This window comes from Protopterus annectens, chromosome 10.part0 (genome assembly GCF_019279795.1).
Source record: "Protopterus annectens isolate FY-2018-M chromosome 10.part0, PAN1.0, whole genome shotgun sequence".
NCBI lineage: Eukaryota > Metazoa > Chordata > Ceratodontiformes > Protopteridae > Protopterus > Protopterus annectens.
The window spans coordinates 100326504-100346199 of NC_056744.1; the positions used below are offsets into that span (position 1 = coordinate 100326504).

Below are 19696 nucleotides of genomic sequence, written 5' to 3' on the forward strand. Positions count from 1 at the left end.
CCTCCTACCCAGTCTACTCTTTGCCTCTCCAATCATGACCAACTTACAATCCACTTTTATTGCTAAGCTGGAACAAACCTATAACAAAATTTGTCACAAATCAATCTTACACCTCTCACCACTGCCTTGCACTGAAGAAACTACAGTGGATAGAATTTCCCCAACAACTGTTACTATCACAGTTACACATAACTCAATCTATACTCAACACATCCACTACCTGCCCCTCTCTCTCTTCTCTAGTGTCTTACTGCATCCCAAATCATTCACTCTGAAGCTCTGACCAACATCTTCTACATATTTACAAGCCCAGTAGAACTACTGGTAAACTTTTATACAGATACTCAGTTTTTAAAGCCTGGAATAAATTCCCTTTTAATGTACGAAACATCCCACAAATATGTTGATTAAAAAAAACTTCCCATCTAACTCATGGATCTGGCCCTACCAGGACCCTACATGAACCCTCTCCCCCATCTTTACTTATAATACTTTTCACTTTTTTTTTTTTTTTTACAGCTCTCACTCTTATGAATTCTCAACTTTGTGATATCTCTGTACCACTCAAATATTTGATATATCAACTTGTACTTCAATTTTATATTTTATTCTCCGTTACAACTTATTTAATAATTCATGTTTTAAGTTTGTATGTCTTCCATACTATGTAATGACAGATCTCTAAGTTATGTTTCATTTTTTTGTATTTTCTTTCTACTTGTCATGTTATAGAATAACTTATATCTCATTTTTGTTTATATAATGTCACCATTCCCTCACTGTTTATTTATTTTTTTTTGTTTTGACTGTACTGGAGCTTTTCTCCTCGGGTCTCCACTGAAAATGGGCTTTTGGCTCAGCTCAGTTGGACCAACCGGTTAACAAATGTCAAATAAATAAATTAAAAATCCTTCCACAAACTTGTCATATTCTGTTCCAGAAGCAGACAGGGAATAAGACCTTGCAAAAGTTGATCTAGAGATAATAATTTGAGACACTTTTTAACATCAAATTTAAGCTGGGCAACTTAGCCAATTTAGCAGAAGATTTTGAAGTGACAACTCAAATGATAAGATGAACCAAATCATCAGATAAATATTTTTAGCGAGTGGATCTTGCAAGCATTAGCTCTTATTTTTCAGGCCTCTGCTTTAAACTTCTCTTCTGCACCTTTGGGGAATAAGAAAGAATTGTTATAATGGTGGGCTCCAAGAAGGAGACCCCAGTTCAAAAGCATCTATCAGTATTGAAGAGTTACTAATTTTGGCCAGTAGCACTTTCTCCAACAGGAAAGGTATCATCTTATTCTTTCTGCTCGAAAAGAGTATTTGGGGTAAAAGTCTGATTTAAATACATTATGTCTTCACTAATGCAAAAGTACTCCCAATGTTTATCTTGTGGTGGAATTTTATTTCCAAAATTGCAGTTAAGAAAGAACAGTCCTTCATTAAGCATAAACTCTAAGCAAGTAGAAATTCGTAAAGCACTAACTTAAAACACACAATGACAATAACAACAACTACAAAGCAGCTTTTTTTTAACCACACAGGAGTCAGAAATGCCAAATATCTTAAAACTGGGCAAAAGAGGCAAGACAAAAATGATTAAGGTCCTAGGGTGATAAGAGAAGAGAAAAGGAAAAGTACCCAAGTGAACTGAAAACAATCACAGGTACGGTGAATACATAATATGACAAAGAAAAATGTCTACTCCTGAAATGAAAACATTTTTATAAGAAAGCAACTATGTAAACTGGGGACTGTTTAGTGTATGTGACAAAACTGCAGCACTCAAAAAGAAATCTCAAAAGGAAGGTCCACAAAGGGATTGCATTATGGATAAAGAGGAGGAGCTTAGTAGCCTGGGAAAGTTTTAGATGCAAGCTCCCTAATGCCTGATGGTATTAGTCCTGCTTTTAATGAAGATGGGCCTCCTCATAGCAGATTTTTCATTCTCATTCAGCTGTCTTCCATGTCTTTACTGTTGCAGTCTGGTATAGCAAACATCACTAATAAACTTACTTAAAAGTATGTAAAACAAAGGAGTGTAGGATTTTTCTGCAGTGTACCACATAAGTGCGGAGTAGAGAATACAAATCATACTTTCATGGTTTAATTCATTAATTTAAAAATGTTTCTGTTTCCCTCCACAATTAATTTTCTTTCACACAAGGCATATATGAACAGATACTCCTCTGGGTGATGAAACATTAATACGTACAGCATCTCCAAAGCATTTCTTCAATGCATGGAATTCTCTGGCACATGTATCTTTCTTCAGGTCCTGATTCCCTGTTGTCGCTGCAGCTACACACTTTCCATAAGCTGCTGCCTGGAAAAATAAAGTGACATTTTAACCATTTTTAGCAGGGAAATACTAAGGAATTATACACATACAGAGAGAGAGAGAAAAAGAGAGAAAGTATATATTATATCCCTTCGAAACTGTGATAATCAAACAGATGTGTCCAGGTCTCTGTAATATCAAACTGAGTATGGATGGATCCACTTTAGCAAATGCCAGTGTGCATTCGCACATCTGAGGTCAATATTTTGATTGGGGAACGCACTACAATGGGGATCAGGAAATAAACCCTTTTCCTCATTGTAGTGCAATCTCGGAGTTTGTCTAAATAATATGCAGGGGATGTGGGGGCACAACCCCCCATATGGGGGTGCAGGGGGGCTTGCCCACCTTGCAAAACATTACTTGAACTTTACTGGATGTTAATGACAACCTGGTAATGTCAAAAATGTTGAAGTGTGACAAGTCAGCATTTGTAGTACAGGATATATTACATTTTGACATTTAGGGTCTGCGTTGTGACCATTCAAAGGGATGCCTTTCAACATTTTTAACGTACACTATATATCTATAGCATTAATCTATAATAAATCTGAGACCTTATTCTTCTAATACTTATTTGAAGGAAGGCTAAGGCTGAGAAAAAAAAAAGGATATAAATCAGTGAACAAATTCCAAACTAAGAATGATGCTTCAGATATTGTACATGCCCTTGAAACCAGATCACAGCAGACAGCCTTGAAAAGCACATCCCAGGTTTGAAGCTCAACTTCTTTTTCTTTTACTACCCAAGTGAAAGTAAACCAATGAATAAGATGCTGTATTACTATTCTTCAACTTCAGTTCACTACAATGGAGACTACCCCATTACAGGAAAGTAGACAGAAAGGTTTAAGCATCATCTATGCATACTCCTTCCAGGTTCCATTACCTCCAGACTTCCTGCAAGTGGGACATACACCCTAGCACCTGAATCCATTACTGTTAGTAAGCATCTGGTAGAAAAAATGGGAAGGGAATTTATACTGGCAGTGAAGATGACAGCAAAGAATTTCTGTACAGACGGACATACACACCTATCACCTGAATCCATTACTGTTAGTAAGCATCTGGCCGAAAAAAATGGGAAAGAGGTTTATACTGGCAGTGAAGATGACAGCAAAGAATTTCTGTACAGAACATTTATTTGAACACTATATAATTCAACAGTTCAAGTAAAACTGAGTTAGGGCAAAAAACAAAACGCAAACTCCAGAAGAAAAGTAAAAGCTTAGGACTCATCCATGTATGGAGGTGTTTTTTTTAAATAGTTGTAGGGATCCAGATTGACAAATGAACAAGAAAAGTCTATTCTACAAGGACACACAGAGTGCAATAGAAATTTAGGATGTCATTGCAGTTCTACATGTACCAGTTTTAAAAGAACAGTTGGTACCTCTAATAGTTCTACTTGAATTCATAAGTTTGATATTTTATTTAACAAGTGGAGTTCTTCATTCATTAAAACCCAGTAAGCTAAGCATAGCTTATCATCCAAATACTTGTAGTTATACATACATTTCATTAGAACATATTGATGGCAAATACCTATAACTAATGGAAAAAAAAGACCAAAATGTTTTAATCTAGCGCAAACATACAACTATTAATCTCCAAACTTCTCTTTATAAACTTCCTCTGCATTCCTTCAAGTGCTAGTAGGTCTCCTTTTTTATACCCATAAAATGATGTTATAGTTTATGATAGGGTGAACATATGATAACACAAATCCATATTATTTTAAATAAAATTCTTAAAAATTAATCCTATTACTTTTATCAATTTAGTTTTTATCCTTTGACATGAAATCTAAATTTAAAATCATTGCAATCAGGAATACCCAATTCCTTGTATGCCAATAAATTGAATAAATTGATAGAGCCTAACTTACCGACTTTACCAAAGTGAAGAACACCACATTTATACTTGTTAATATGGATACCATTTTGTTTTAGCCAAGGGGAAACCAAGATCAAATACTTGTTACACTTATCCGTATCTTTTGGTGTAGCCCACCATACTGAAGAAGATTTAAGTTTTAAGGAAAACACTATACTAAAAAGCATGGATCCTAAGATTGATACTTGTGGCACTCCTCTAGTCCCCTGTGCCCAATTAGAATTAATTCTGACTCTTTGTGATCTCCTACAGAGCCAGTTTAGAAATCCAGTGAATAATAAGGGTTTATCAACTGTTTATGCATTGCGTTTACAATACGCTTGCATGGAACACTGTCAAATGCCTTAGATAAGTCAAGATAAACCACTACTACAGGTAATCCCAAGTCTAATGGGCTCATAAAAATTAATTAGATTTGTGAAAGTAGATCTGCACTGTGTAAGTCCATGTTGTGAAGTATCCAGTAGACAACTCTTTAAATTGTTGTTCAAAACTGATAACCTGCTGTAACCAGTTGTTCAAAACTGACAACCCACTCTGCTACAGGCTCCATGAGGAGCTCAGTGTCTCTCCAACCTAACACCACTTTAAGTATTCGGATGTCGGGAGGCATACGCACTGTACGCATTGCAGTACAAATAATGTGAATGGGGGTAGCAACAGGGCAAGCACTAGGACCCAGGAGGAACCACCTTAGCTGTATCAAGAAAAGAAAAAAAAACGGTTGTGTAGTGGATGAAAACATCATGACTTGAGACTGCATTGCAATTTACAACTCATCAGGTATTTTCATTTTATTATTGTTTCAGCCCGATTTTGTATGGAAGGTGTTAATTGCCTGATTGTTGTCTTTCGGCTTTTCCCGGTTAGGGGTCGCCACAGCGGAACTCCGGTCCGCTAATGATTGGCAGATTTTGACGAACGCCGAGGTGCCAGCTCGACGTTCAACCTTCAACGAAGGCACGCCCATTTATGCATGTCTTTCGAATGCCCACCCAGCCATGGGGAGGACATGCAGACTCCACACAGAAGGCACTCCCCGCACTCCAGCCAAGAATCGAACAGGAGAACCTCTTGCTGTGAGGCAACAATGCTACCGCTGCACCACCGCGGATGTCAAAGGTGTAAATGTTCCTGGAAGGTGGCAAAGCCACAAAGCATGAAAGCAACTTCCTGGTTTTCTTTTGGGGTTTTCTCTTAATCATTTATGCAGTCTTGATACTGTAATTTTAATCGTTTATGCAGTCTTGATACTGTAATTTGTGTAAACTTTGTAGAAGTGAAGGGGGTGTCCTTACTAAAGTTTAGAAGAGTACAGGCAAGAAAGCTGGTAAGTATGTTTTCTAAACCAGCATCTTTAAAAAAAATCAGAATTGTATTCTCTGCTGTTGTAAGTTGGTGAATTCACTATTGCTGCTCAGATTTGTCATCATTATTATTTTGGATAACTAATGGTCCATTTCTTCTCCATATCTGCTATTCATACTTTTAAAAAGTACCTGATTTTACCTCACATTTTTGTCCTACCCCATCCTAATTTTTTTTAATTTTCCTGTAAATAATTAGGGGTTACAGTAAACCAGTATTGTCTTACATTATAATCTCATACTAATTGTTCAGAAAATGTTTATGTTAAACTTGTCGTCTTAACAACTTTTTTTTAAGTGAAGTACAATAATATTTTAAAATAATGTCCCAAGTTTTCCCCCATTGTTTTTGACTTTGACCAGAATTCTTTAGCGAAGAAGTTGAGAGGTATGTTGCTTCTGTTGGCTGAATCCTGTGTTTTTGCATCTGTGCCACATTCAGACTGTGTGCTGGGTTTAAATGGCTTAAAAAGTGCTTCTTTCTTCAACAAATCATTACTTTAAGATTCTGGACCAGCTGCAGGATTGACTAACTTGCTCAGTGGCTGTCGTCCAATTTTATTTGCCTTCTCATACACTTTGGAGCTGTAGATTGTGACAAGTTTATCATTAGTGTTTGGAGCATGTGTCGTAAGATAGGATGAGAGGGTATATTATGGAAAGTTAGAATATATGGGATAAGAATTTCAAGTATAACTAGATGAAGGTTTTATAAACATCAAATGAAAAAATTAACTTAAGTGGCCATTGAAATGACAGATGTAAGAGTGGGGCACTATGTACTACACAACTGTTCAGCCCTGATTTGAATTGTGCTAACATGAATAGGGCGATGGAGAAGGGTTGGGCTGTGAGAGGGAAGTTGATTGTTGAGCGAAGAATAATTCCTAAATGCAGATGGTATGTACAGTTGTTATATATTAGAATTTTAACTTTTTTCCTGTAATATGTGTACACAGATGGATTTTGCTACCTGCTTCTGCTATAATTAGATTTTGTGATTTCTTTATCTGTGTGTCTTTTAAAATGTCAGGATGTTGTTCAGAACTTCCATTTATTACAGATGCATGTTCTAAACTTAAGTAAGTAAGAAGCTGAGATCCCTCATAAAACCCTCCAAAGCTAGTTATGAAAATAAAATTGCTGAAGATTCCAAAGACAACCACAAGGCATTCTATAACTATGTCAAGAATCTAAATGGCAATGCTCAGATCTGCTCTGAGCTACAACAGAATGGCATTAAATATACTGATCCCAAGGATATTGCCAATATCTTGGCAGATGGATTCAGTGCCAACTTCACCCCCCTCTCACCCCCTCAATGGCCCATCTCAATACCGGAAGATTGCCAAATTCCAGTAAAAAAAGGCCACACAGGTAAAAAATGCACTCTCCAAAGCTAAGAATACAGCAACCATGGAACCAGATGACATCCCGGGTTGTGTACTACATGAACTATAGAAATGAACTGGCACCTCACCTAAGTGTCATATTAAATCATACCCTCACCTCAGGCTTCATGCCCACTGAGTGACGCACAGCTACAGCTATCCCACTCCACAAGGTGAGATCCAGCTTGGAAATCTTTTCTGAGTGACAAGTGCTGGTAGTGGTTTTATGTGCATAAAGAGCATTTAACACATTTCCTGATATTGTACTGCCAATGGAGAAGTTATAATTGACCCTGTAAAATAGCAAGCCTGTGTTGTGTTTTTTGATGTTTGATTTTTTTTTTGTCTGCCCATGTTGTCTCTTTGACCATACAATTAGAATGATAACATATGTCTACTTTGGGTATCGGTTAGCATTTTAATATATTAACAGACATTTTGCATAAATAAAACCTTTGTTTATGTTCAGATGTGAAGATATTTATTTTGTTTTGCAATACTCTTCATGGATAACTTTGTGGAGTGGAGTGGGAAGTTATCACTAAATTTGTCTACTAATATATTGGCTATATCCTTGAAATCAGAATGTGTAATATTATACGAGTCCAGTACATTGCTGGATATTATTCCTTACTTTCTTGACACAAATGAAGAAAGATTTGCAATTTTTTTTTGGTATGTAGAGCAACCTTAAGCTCAGACTCTGCTTTTCATTTTCTAGCTGTACTCTCAAGTTCCTTTACGGCATGTTTCACTGTGGTCTCAAGGTAAGGGAGGGAGATTTTTGTTTTTATAAATTTGCCATTATGTTCCTTATTTTGTTGTATAGTTTATTAATAAGGTAGTTCCACCAAAGATGTTTCTTCCTGAATTTATAACTTTATTTAGGGTGGATGGGTGCTGAATTTTCTACACAGCTGTTGGTGTTGTTGTGTCTTTCGGCTAACCCCTGGTTAGGGGTCGCCACAGTGGAACTCCGGTCCGCTAATGTTTGGTAGTGGATTTTTACGTGCCGAGTTACCAACCCTGACGCACAACCTTCAACGAAGGCACGTCCATTCACGTATGCCTCCACACAGAAGACGCTCTAACTGATAAACAGGATAACGTCTTGCTGTGAGGTGACAACTCTACCGCATTGCTACAAATTGGAAGTGAAGGTGGCAGCCCTCTTAGTTGTAACTATTTTGAAGAATTATTGGGAATTTTTGTCTAGGTCTTATACAAGCTGAAGTAGATTTGCCCTGGAGAAGTCTCTAAAAGTGGTTTGGTGATGGGGTGTTACCAGCACCTGACAGAGAAGGTGAGTTATGGGTAGATTTCACTAGGGATGAAAAGATGCAAAGTGGGGTACAGGTGCGAGCTAGTTTGGTAATGGCCAAGTCAAGGGTATAGGAGATTTTTATGGGTAGTTTTTACAATTTATGCTAATGTTAAATAGTCTAGGGAATGCCAAGCATATCCATTTTTTAGATGTGTAGGTGTGCCGCTCAGTGTTTAGATAATTGTACCCCCTAGCAAGAAGATGTTTGATTTGGTTTACTATCATAATGTCGACATGCACATGTGTGAAATGCAGTAATGTTGACACTAATAAGCGAAAATCGAGTTGACTGGTAGGCAAATTCTCAAATCCGTACAGTAATGTACGAACTCAACATTACATGCCCAGTTTTGACATCCGATGTTATACTCCAAATGCACAAAAAAAACCCCACACATGTGATTTAAACATCAGTTCGAGAAAGGGATCGTTGACATTCTGTGTGGTACGGTAATTTGTTTGACCTTATGAGTTTCCTGCAATTGTCTGACGATAATGTGGTGGTCGCATATATAACAGTAAATCATTTGATATTTAAACACTCAGTGGTGTTAAGGTACAATTCTTGGTCACTGGGAGGCATTGGTGGGGATCTGTGGCTAGCAACAGAGTAGCAGCTGATTTTTTTTAATGGTGATTTAGATCTCCAGGAGTTCCAAATTAAGGTCATGGATAATTTCATGTGAGGTGATGGTGTTTCTGACAAATACAGATAATGCCCTCCAGCTTATATGTGGGGGACAGTGTCACAATTTATTAAAACACACTCACGAGTAGCCATCTGGATACAGCACAGCTGGGGTAAAGTTTAGCATACAATATAAATGGGGAAATTATTTATGTGCTTTCCCATCTGGGTCAAATGCATGTTTGAACTAAAATGCCTGCTATTGTTTTGGCGTTTCATGTACAAGATTAGCTTCCTGGCAGACATTTGCTAAGGGTGGAGGAGAGCAGCATTGTGATGGGGAAATGACTTGGACATGTACTTAAGGGGGTAGCAACATCATGATGATAATAATGAGGGTATGGCTTAATGGGGGCAGCAATTTGGAGTTGTGAGTACAAATTTGAAAATCCTAGCTACACCCCAACTTCCACCTTTATCTTTTATCCAACCGGTGGCTACATTGTTATAAGAAAAGCGCAGTCAGGGTCTGAACTGTCTGCAGCCACAAACAGCTAAAGTTAACTTTGAGTATGTGTCTGTTAAGCTAATTTTCATTATCCCCTGGAGAGCACTCTACTTTGACTTGTAAGCAGCCCCACCGCAGCCCCCCCCCCCCCCCACACACACACATCTTCCATTTTCTCTTTTATTTGCTTCTGTTAGCAAATAGTATCCATAACTGATAAAATACTGTGTGTTTGTTAATTTAAATTGTGACCACAGTAGCCCACTGATACAAGGTTATTCTGTTTTTTCATCTGAGAAATGGTTAAGAAATGACTTACAGCTTCAGAGCAGTCCTTGGTCAATTCTGATTGTTTCTTAAACACAAACTTGTCTTTGCTTTGGCTCATTAGCAGCAGTACAAAAGAACTGCCTGCTCACACTCTTGTTCTCCCCCCCTTTCCCTGTTTATTACCTTAAGCCAATCCCAAAGTTAACAAATATTACCTGTGGCAGGCACTATTTTTAAAACTACAACCACCCTCTGAGCACTTTATGCTCAGCCCAGCCATAAAACTTACTAAAAACTGCCTGAACTGGGGCACAGCTAACTGAGAGTTTGTGGAAATACAGGGTACCTACCCGAGTCTCCACAATCACTATCATATGTTCTTTTATCAGTTTACTCTTATCTGATTGTTTCCAGCCCCCTCATAAGAGCAACTAACAGGGTTTCTGCCCGCTTCACTCCCCACCCTGCCCCCAGTGGTCCTACCTTTATTACACACGCAAACCCCTCCCATCTTTCCAACAGACAACCACGGCACTAAACCCAACACTACCTCCTCCATCTTTCCACTACTATCACTCCTCCTCAACTAACATATATAAGCATACCATACCTATGCTCACTGCATGCATGCACTCTCCTTGCATATCTTACAGCCTACCAAAACTCCATCATTCCCCACTCAACCACTACCACTGTATTACTACTCACACCACCACTCATATCTCACCCTCACTCAGCTCCCCTCCCACCAACAAGAACAATCCCTATGTACCCCCACCTAACCTATCAACTATATTACTCAAACAAAAAGCATCCCTACAACTTAACATAGTAACCCTCCCACCATACCCATTACCCACAGAGCACAATCATAAAGTTTCCCTAATAAACAAACACATTCAAAAACTGAGAAAACTAATAACCTCATGCATATCAAAACTAGCCCTAAGTGGAGACATCCATCCCAATCCTGGCCCCACCATCTCCAACCCCACTCCTCATAATCAGACTAGAAACCACAACTTCTCCCAAATCACAGCCAATAGAAAGCCAAGTGACTTCCTTCTACGAAGCCCAAATATTAGAAGTATAGCCAACAAGGTCCATGAACTCTGTGCCACCATAGACTTGTACTCCCCAGATACAGTCATCCTGACAGAAACCTGGCTAAAACCTCACATTACCAGTGAGCAAATCCTCCTTATCAGTTACGACATACTAAGAGTGGACCAGCTAAACAAGAAAGGAGGCGGTATAGCTAGAATATTTAAACAGCATCTAAACATCCAGATTTTAAAATCATCAGCTCCACAAATAGGCAATGAAGAAATAATATATACCAACGTCAAAATGCACCAAAATAAAACCATCAATTATAAATCATCAGCTCCACGAACAGGCAATGAAGAAATAATATATACCAACCTCAAAATACACCAAAATAAAACCATCAACATAATCGGATGCTACTTCCACCTGGCCAAAACATCCCTCCACTGGAAAACCTCCTCATCTGGTCTACCCATCATCTCCCCCAAGAAACTATAATTTTAGGTGATTTCAATATTGACTGGCAATCCTGTTCTGGCAACCATCCAACCCATCATCTAAACCTTCATGGCTTCACCCAACTAGTCCAGTCGCCAACCAGGATAAATAAAAACTCCAACAAGCACACTACCCTGGATTGGATACTAGTCAGTAAGAGCCCCCAGTCATATATAGCAGGCTGCTTATCAGATAACCTCAGTGATCACTCCCCAACATTCCTACTCAAAAAACACTTATACCCAGCTAAACCTGTCATCTACTGTCAAATATGTAAAAAAACTAAACTTTAGTCCACTCACATTCATCTTATCCCTCAAAGAATATAACTGGCATTCTCTAAAGTACTTCAGTCTTGATGACGCAGTTGAATTTTTTAATACTACCTTCCTGAGCATCCTTAATTACCACACCCCATAAGACTTTCCAGAACCAAAGCACAAACCTCCCCATGGCTATAGAAAACCACTAAGTCAGAAATGAAAAACAGGGATAAAGCCTGGGAGTACTGGCGCAAAACCAAAACCCCCTCAGCTAGACAGAAATTCCTAGAACTATGCAATAGAGTCAAAAAGCTAATAAAACAGGACAAATTCCAATACTACCAATCTGTCCTAGTCTCCTCCCAACATAACCCCAAACAATTCAGGTCCTCCATAAACTCCATCCTCCACCCAGGTAAAGTCAGTACCCCTCCTCCTAACATCCCTCACTCCTCCGAAAATATTGCTACCTCATTCAACACACACTTCACACAAACCATACTATCATTAGCTAGACAACACAACCCCCTCCAACCCACACCTTCAACTAGTAATTTCCCCACTGTCTTCTGTTTCTCCTGTTCCTAGCTCCAACATAAAAAAACTCTTAACTAAACTTAAGCCCACCAAATTAGCAGCAGACAACCTCCCAAGTGAATACCTACAAATCGCAGCTGATGCTCTAGCCTACTCAGTATCCATCTTGATTAACCGATCTATGTCAAAGTTACGTTCCCACACTATGGAAAGTATCACAAATAATTCCCCTCCACAAAGGCGGCCCCTCCACAGAACTAACCAATTACCTCCCCATAGCTATTCTCTCTCCACTCTCCAAAATACTAGAGAGATGCATTCACTCTCAGGTCCCAGAATACCTCCTTACTAACAACCTCCTTTCCAATATTCAGCATGGTTTCCGACCAAACCATAGCACCACCACTGTCTTACTCTCCTTTACTAACACTATCCTTCAGCATAAAAACAATGGCTCTCTCTCCTCTGCTACTTTCCTAGACCTATCTAAAGCATTTGACATGGTCCCACACAAACAACTCATCTTTGTCCTCAATAACCTATCCTTCTCTCAGTCAGTCACCAACTGGTTTCAGAGTTACATGTCTGACCGCCAACAATCCGTTGTATGGCAGAATGACATATCTCCCCAACTACCTGTCTCTATAGGGGTTCCCCAAGGATCCATCCTTGGACCCCTACTCTTCTCTATTTTCAACAATAATCTAGCCTCTGCCACCAAACATGGCACACTCATACAATACGCAGATGACTCAATCATCATCTGCTCATCCCAGTCTCTCCCTAAGTTGCAAAAAGCCACACAGGAAGCCTTTTCCTCTGTTGAAACTTGGTTATCCGATGCCAAATTAATACTCAACCCAAACAAAACTAAACTACTCATCTTCCAACCCACCAAACATACTCAAAACAACTCTCACTTTAACATTACAGCAAAATACACCACTATACACCCAACAGAACACACCAAAATTCTAGGAGTGGAAATAGACAAACTAAAATTTGACATTCACATATCCATGACCATAAAAAATTCCACAAAAAACTAGGAGCATTATACATAAATAAGCAACTTCTCACCAAAGCAGCAAAGATTTCAGTAGCAAATTCCCAGCTTATCTCCACCCTACTTTATGCCTCTCCAATATATTCCAACCTAAGGCAATGCGATCTAAACAGGTTCGAGACCTACTACAACAAAATCGCCAAATTCGCCACAGGGGCATCCTACCGTAGTCACCACTGTCTCACTTGCTGAACTGGGCTGGCTTGAACTCCCTCACCTCCTTCAATGGTATCAACTCGCACTCGACCACAAACTAGTAAACCATCCACTAAAAGTCCCATCCCTCCAGAATCTACTCCAACCCTATCGCACCACCAGACCACTAAGATCCAGCAACAAAAATCACTTACAGGTCACTAAAGCCAATAACTCTGCTGGAGGAGCACTATTCTCTTGCGCCATAGCCAAATTATGGAACTCCCTCCCACCCACAATTACCTCCGTACCATCATACACCCACTTCAAAACTTCACTAAAAGCGCACCGAAAAACATGCTGGCTATGCCCTTGCAACTCCCCCTCTAATATCACCCACCCCAACCACCCACTACCTTTCTTTCCACCCCACTAACTACCTTGATTATAGCAAGCTTGGATACTCATAAGCCTAACTACTTATTATACAGCAGGAACTTCTTATTGTAACAATTGTTAATGTCTGTTATGTACTTCGCAGATGATAAATATTCTAGTTGTCTACTGATGTACTATGTTCTTCATCTGGGACTATGTTTGTAATTGTTAATTGCTATGTAAAGCTAATGTAACTACTATCTGTATATTTTAACTGTGGAGCTTTTCTCCCCGGGCCTCCGCTGAAAATGGACCTACGTCCAGTAGACACTCCTGGTCAACAAATGTAAATAAATAAATAAAATAAACAGGTATCTTTCAAAGCTCTTACTAACAAGTGTGGTCAAACTAATTGGGCCTGTAATTAGAGATTCTGTTCACCGGACCCCATTTATGAATAGAAATTATATTTGCAAAATTCCAACTTGAGTGAACATAAGAGTACAGCAACATTTTATATAAAAAAGGACATAACAGTTGCAGAAATATTTGTTACACATAGCCCAAAAGCATCGTGGTAAATTGTCCGTTCCCATACCACAATCCTATCTTATGGGACCCAGAAATTATCACACAGTGTGCAAACTAAAAGTTGGGCACACAGGAGCATCAATTGTAATGGTACCCAGGTCAAATCAATCTAACATTCTTGTGGTGTCGCATGCTAAGAAATTACTGTTAAATACATCTGCCAATTTTAGTTCTGGGTGTAATACCTCACCATCCACAACAACAGGGCAAACGCTTTTTGTTTCACCTTTGGAGTGATTAACATATGAGTAAAGTTTCTTCAGTGAAACATTAGTTAGAAGATAGTTGCATTTAGCAGTCTTAAGGATGGCTTCGATCTTCAGATAACTACATTGTAGATTATTTAAGCAGTAACACTTGTACCTTTTCCATATTTTAAACTTCTTACTTTTCACTCTTAATTTAGAATGGGATATGCTCAAGTCAGGGAGGATAACAGTTCTCAAATCTCCTCCATACTTAAGATGTTAACAACATACATGCTCTAAAAAGTGTCCCAGTTACTAACAATGTCTTCAGATCCATCACCAACAAGTCAAGAGAATTAATTTGGTTAAGAAAACTTTTTTCACGTTGGTACAATTATCAAACATTATCTTAAGCTGGTGCTTGGAATGTGGACTTGCAAGTACAGCAAAATCAAATCCAATGTGATGTGAGCTACCCAATCGGCACAATTGTTTTGTATTAATTTATCTTACATGAAATATTAACAAGCAATATAACTGAGATATTGTCCACCCTTGTAGGAAAATCAATAAGCTATGTCAAGTTATGAATCAAACATAATACAAAAAAATATTCCTCCAAAGCAGTCATAAATGTCCCATCACTCCAATTTATATTGGGATAATAAAAAAATCACCCAATATATCATAGCTTATGCATAAAGAGTCAGACCCCAACGCCATTTCATTCTAGTTGCTCTAAGTTCCAATAATTCTAGTTTCTCTGCTGTTGTAAAAAGTAGAAAAGACACAACACACAGCAATAAATATCAATCAGCTGGATTTCTATGAACCTGGCAGCGTGAATTCAGCAAGGCTGCTTCATGAGGTCTACCTCCGTCGAGATAAAGCCCTGACTACGACTTGAACTTGGGATCACAAGTTGGTAACAGTACCCTCATAAGCATGTGGTTGGAAGCACATACATGCGTGGGGACAGCAAAAGGATCACATAGTGAGCACCTGCTCCCATCAACCACCAAGGCAAGAGATTTGTCCTCATTAGAATTGCCTTTATTGCAGGGATGCTGGAGAGGAAACAAGCCACCTCTATGGCTCACTGCATGATGGCCCTTCCAGTTGGCTTTATTTCAGCGCAAAATACCTAGTACTGAGGAACAAATGAGCTTCACACCAACAGAGGCAGGCTGTTTGGGCAGCAGACAAAGGGTAAAAAGCACAGGAAAAAAAAGTCTGCTTCATGAGGTGGGCTAGAATTTAGCAGCCTTAACAATCCATTTTAGATGACGAATGTGTCTTAGTAGAACATTATAGGCAAGTCTATAACTGCTAGTACCTCAGTGTCAGATATGGATATGCTTGGTGACTTTCCAAATAGGAAAACCTTTGCAATGTTTAGAGGATTTTACAACTTTGTAAGGAGTAGGACCGTGTGTTCTGTGCCAGTGTGTCAAACAGTGACAGCATCCCCATAAATAGCTCCTACTGAAATTCCAAGGACTATTATACACACACACAAAGCCTAAGACTGCAATATCCCAGAGTATGCTCAAATACAGTTCAGCATTCACAAGCTTTTTTATACAGTCTGTTCTATTTTTTTGTAGCTCCTTAGACACCCCTTGTATTTTGTATAAAGTTGGTAATGTTTCCCACATTTTGGAAGATTTGGCTAACTAGCAAAGTTTTACTTTGCATAACACCATAAGTAAGCTAAGGTGGTGCAGCGGTAGTGTTGTCGCCTCACAGCAAGAGGTTCTCCCGTTCGATTCTCAGCTGGAGCACCTTCAGTGTGGAGTCTGCATGTCCTCCCCACAGTCGAGTGGCATTCGAAAGACATGCGTGAATGGGCATGCCTTCATTGAAGGTTGGGCTGGCACCTCGGCACCGTAAAAATCTACTGCCAATCATTAGCGGACTGGAGTTCCGCTGTGGTGACCCCTAACCGGGAAAATCCGAATGAAGAAGAATAAGACTTTACATAACATCATAAAAAGAAAAAATAGAAAGCAAGAAGTAAAACTGCTTGAAAGATGTGAAGATAGACAAAAGCTACTTTCACAAAATTGTTGGACAGGAAGGAAAAAAATGCCACTGGTATTCCAAACAAAAATTGAAGGAAACCAGGAAATATCGTGGTCCCCTCAAATATACTAGCACCATATTTAACAAGGAGGGCCATAGTTTTACAAATAAGGATTTAGTCAGTAAAGCTAATCTGCCTTACAAAAATGCATTCATTCCTTAACTAAATTATCACCTGAATTAATTTCAGGTTTGTAGGTAGAGCTGGAGCCTACCAATGCATTCTCTAGCACAAGGCAGAGAAACTAATTCTGAATAGAACCCCACCCCATCACAGGATGCACAAAGCTCACTCACTCTCACATGATACACACATACACAAAGACTTAAACCTGCAAGTTATTTGCAGGAGTGAGTTCACCTACAAAATGTCTTTGGATTGTGGGAAGGAAACTAGAATACCAGGAAAAATCAATATGGGCACAGGGAAGATATGCTGACTTCACATAGGAGACACTCTAGCTGAGAAATGAAGCATAGAACCAAGTGTTGTATGGCACTAATGCTAGTCATTGCACCACAGGTGACAAAAATGGTTACTTTTCACACTGAGGAAGAGTACAATGTCTGTATTCTAGGTTTGGATAGTGACTACTCAAATCAAGGATGCTGATAAATCATTTGTAGAACATTTCAAAGCCTTATTGCCTTGGATAAACTGTGGTATCTGGAGACTGGAAAAGGCAACTAATTTGCTAGTATTTAAAAAGTGGGGATTAGGAAAGATGTAAAAAAAAAACACTACAGTCTAATTGGTAATGCTGTTGAAGAACTTCATACTTCTGGTTAAAGAATGGATAACATTATTAAATTTAAAAAAAGGAGATTTGTAAAAATTGCATTGTGTAAAGAGGATGAGATTTGTTTTTAAATCAAAAGTAGTTCCTTCAATAATGAACACCATGTAAAGCTCAGAAACATACAAGAATGAACAGCCATTTAACATTTTGGTTATAGGAACAGCCAAACACAACCTGTCAAAAAATGTTTTGAAATATTAAAGGAAATAAAAAGCCCTTATATCAGAAAGCAAATAAGAGGTGTACCACCTGCGACACCTCTTCTCAGTCTATACCATGTTTTGTTTAATAGAAAGGTGGGCTGGCCATTACACTCACTCCAACCACAATCCAGGGCTCACTGTGGAGCACATACAGAACAGTTTGGTTAATACACTCATGCACACAGAATTAAATAAAAGAGATGACAAGCAGCATAACTTGCACAGTATTTGGAAACTAAAATCCACAACTGTTGCTGACATACGTTTTACAATTTTACAGAAAAAGCAAAATAAATGAGAAGAGAGAGAGAGAGATAGAGAGAGGGAAAATAGATTTTTGTGTAATTATCAGTCAATATTAGCTCAAACAAGAAAATTACCAAAATGTCCGTCAGACACTTGCTTTCCTTTTCAATAAAGATGTGATCTTGTAACTTACTCCTGATCTTTCCAAGGTATGTTGCTTCCAAATTGCCAAGCTAATTCTAATATGCTGGGTCAGTTTTACAAAATGCCCTCATAATAGTTGCTAGGCATGCAGTCCAGGACACCATTTAGGAGCCTAGCCCAAATTCCCAATTGCTCCAAAGCATGACTTTCAAGATCACACTACTGACAAATGAAAAAAGTGTGGGAAGCAAAACCCATACAATAAGTATTAGCTCATTAACAGCTCATAGCTTAAGCCCTATGCTCCAACTCTAAAAGAGCAATTGTTTAAAGTGTGAGGGCATTACTGTTGTTGTTCCTCAGGGACTATATTACTTCCTAAACAGCTAACTCTTCTAGGAAGACAGGACAATGACATTACTTGATTAAACTGAATATAATGGTGACCTACACAAGGATGGCTCTAGCTGTTATCTGCTAAAGTCGGTTTAGGGGCCTGCTACAAAGATGAACCTGCACACCTAACTTAGGCCAATGAAGATGGGAACTGGTGCTGAAGTGGAAGGCTACAGTGAAAAGCCCATTTCTATTATAAGAAACAGTACTTTTTTTGTTTGCCACAGCTTTCCAAGCTATAGGGGAGAGTAGGTGATTCAACTTCTATGGCAAAACCTCAACTGAAATAAAGTTTTTTGTACCATTGTATCATTTGGCATCTTAAATATTAGTATGAGGTCCAGGACAAGTCCAAGGTATCTTTGTTGAATTGTAAGGGGGTGACTAGCAGGTGGACAAGACTTGAGGTGTACACTTTCTGTCTACCTATTGAATGTGACAAAACAAATCACTACTGACAATTTCTTTAGGCTTATAATGAACTTGTTTTTGAACGTCTAGTATTAATTCAGCAGAATCAGACAGAAGTTTTTGTTTAGGAAAGGTGTGTGTATTTAATAATACAGTATGTTTAGTTATAAGATATCTTGTTTTAGGTCATTAACGACTAGAGAAGATAGCACAGGTTCTAACAAGGATTCTTGTGATATACCATAGTATAAAAGTACCAAAATTAGAAAAGAAGGCTATTTACACTTGCCAGGATCTGTCTGAAAGGTAACGTTTTAATCATAATATTATTGTTGCAACGACATTTAGCTACCGTTATAAAACGGTCTGAGACAGTATAAAAAGGGTGTTATGGTGCTAAAACCTCTCAGTGTGCTGACCTATTCTATCACAATGCCTACAATGGCACAGCCATCACCTGCCTCCCCTTATCACAAACACCTTAGTTTTGGGAAGAGCCTACATGGAGCAGAGTAAAAACTAATCCATTTGTGAGATACAGGGGAACCATAATAATCAGACTAAATAAATCAGAAAAACTAAACATTAATAGTAAAAAAAAAATCATATCTTTTGCCAAGGCACACAAGCTGATTAATACTGTTTTACTGCCTTCCCTGGTGTTGCTTAATGCATTACTCTACGGAGGTACCCAGTAACACAATGCTCTAACATAGTTGGTGAAGTTGTTAGGTTAAGATGAGAAAATGTGTTAGGTGCTTTTTAAACTACTTATCTGACCACAGTCACATCTGACCACAGTCACATTAATCCAGTGATTAACTTTACAACTGTGCGTAGAACTGTTTATTTAAAAGTACCACAGTCTGCATAGTCTGAGCACTAACTGCAAAAAAAAAAAAAAAAAACATAAGTAGCCTGCATGGAAGCCACTTTCCCACCATTTACATCATTACATTTATAGAGACATAACCA

The 19696-nt window shown here is 38.6% G+C and overlaps 1 protein-coding gene across 1 annotated transcript in view; it reads right to left on the reverse strand.

The window, feature by feature from the left end:
• Positions 1 to 19696, reverse strand: part of NDUFAF8 (NADH:ubiquinone oxidoreductase complex assembly factor 8) — a 63411-nt gene that overhangs the window by 31134 nt on the left and 12581 nt on the right. Inside the window, exon 2 of the mRNA XM_044085069.1 lies at positions 2221 to 2331. Within this exon, the coding sequence (XP_043941004.1) occupies positions 2221 to 2331 (111 nt within the window). The remainder of the gene's footprint in view (positions 1 to 2220; positions 2332 to 19696) is intronic.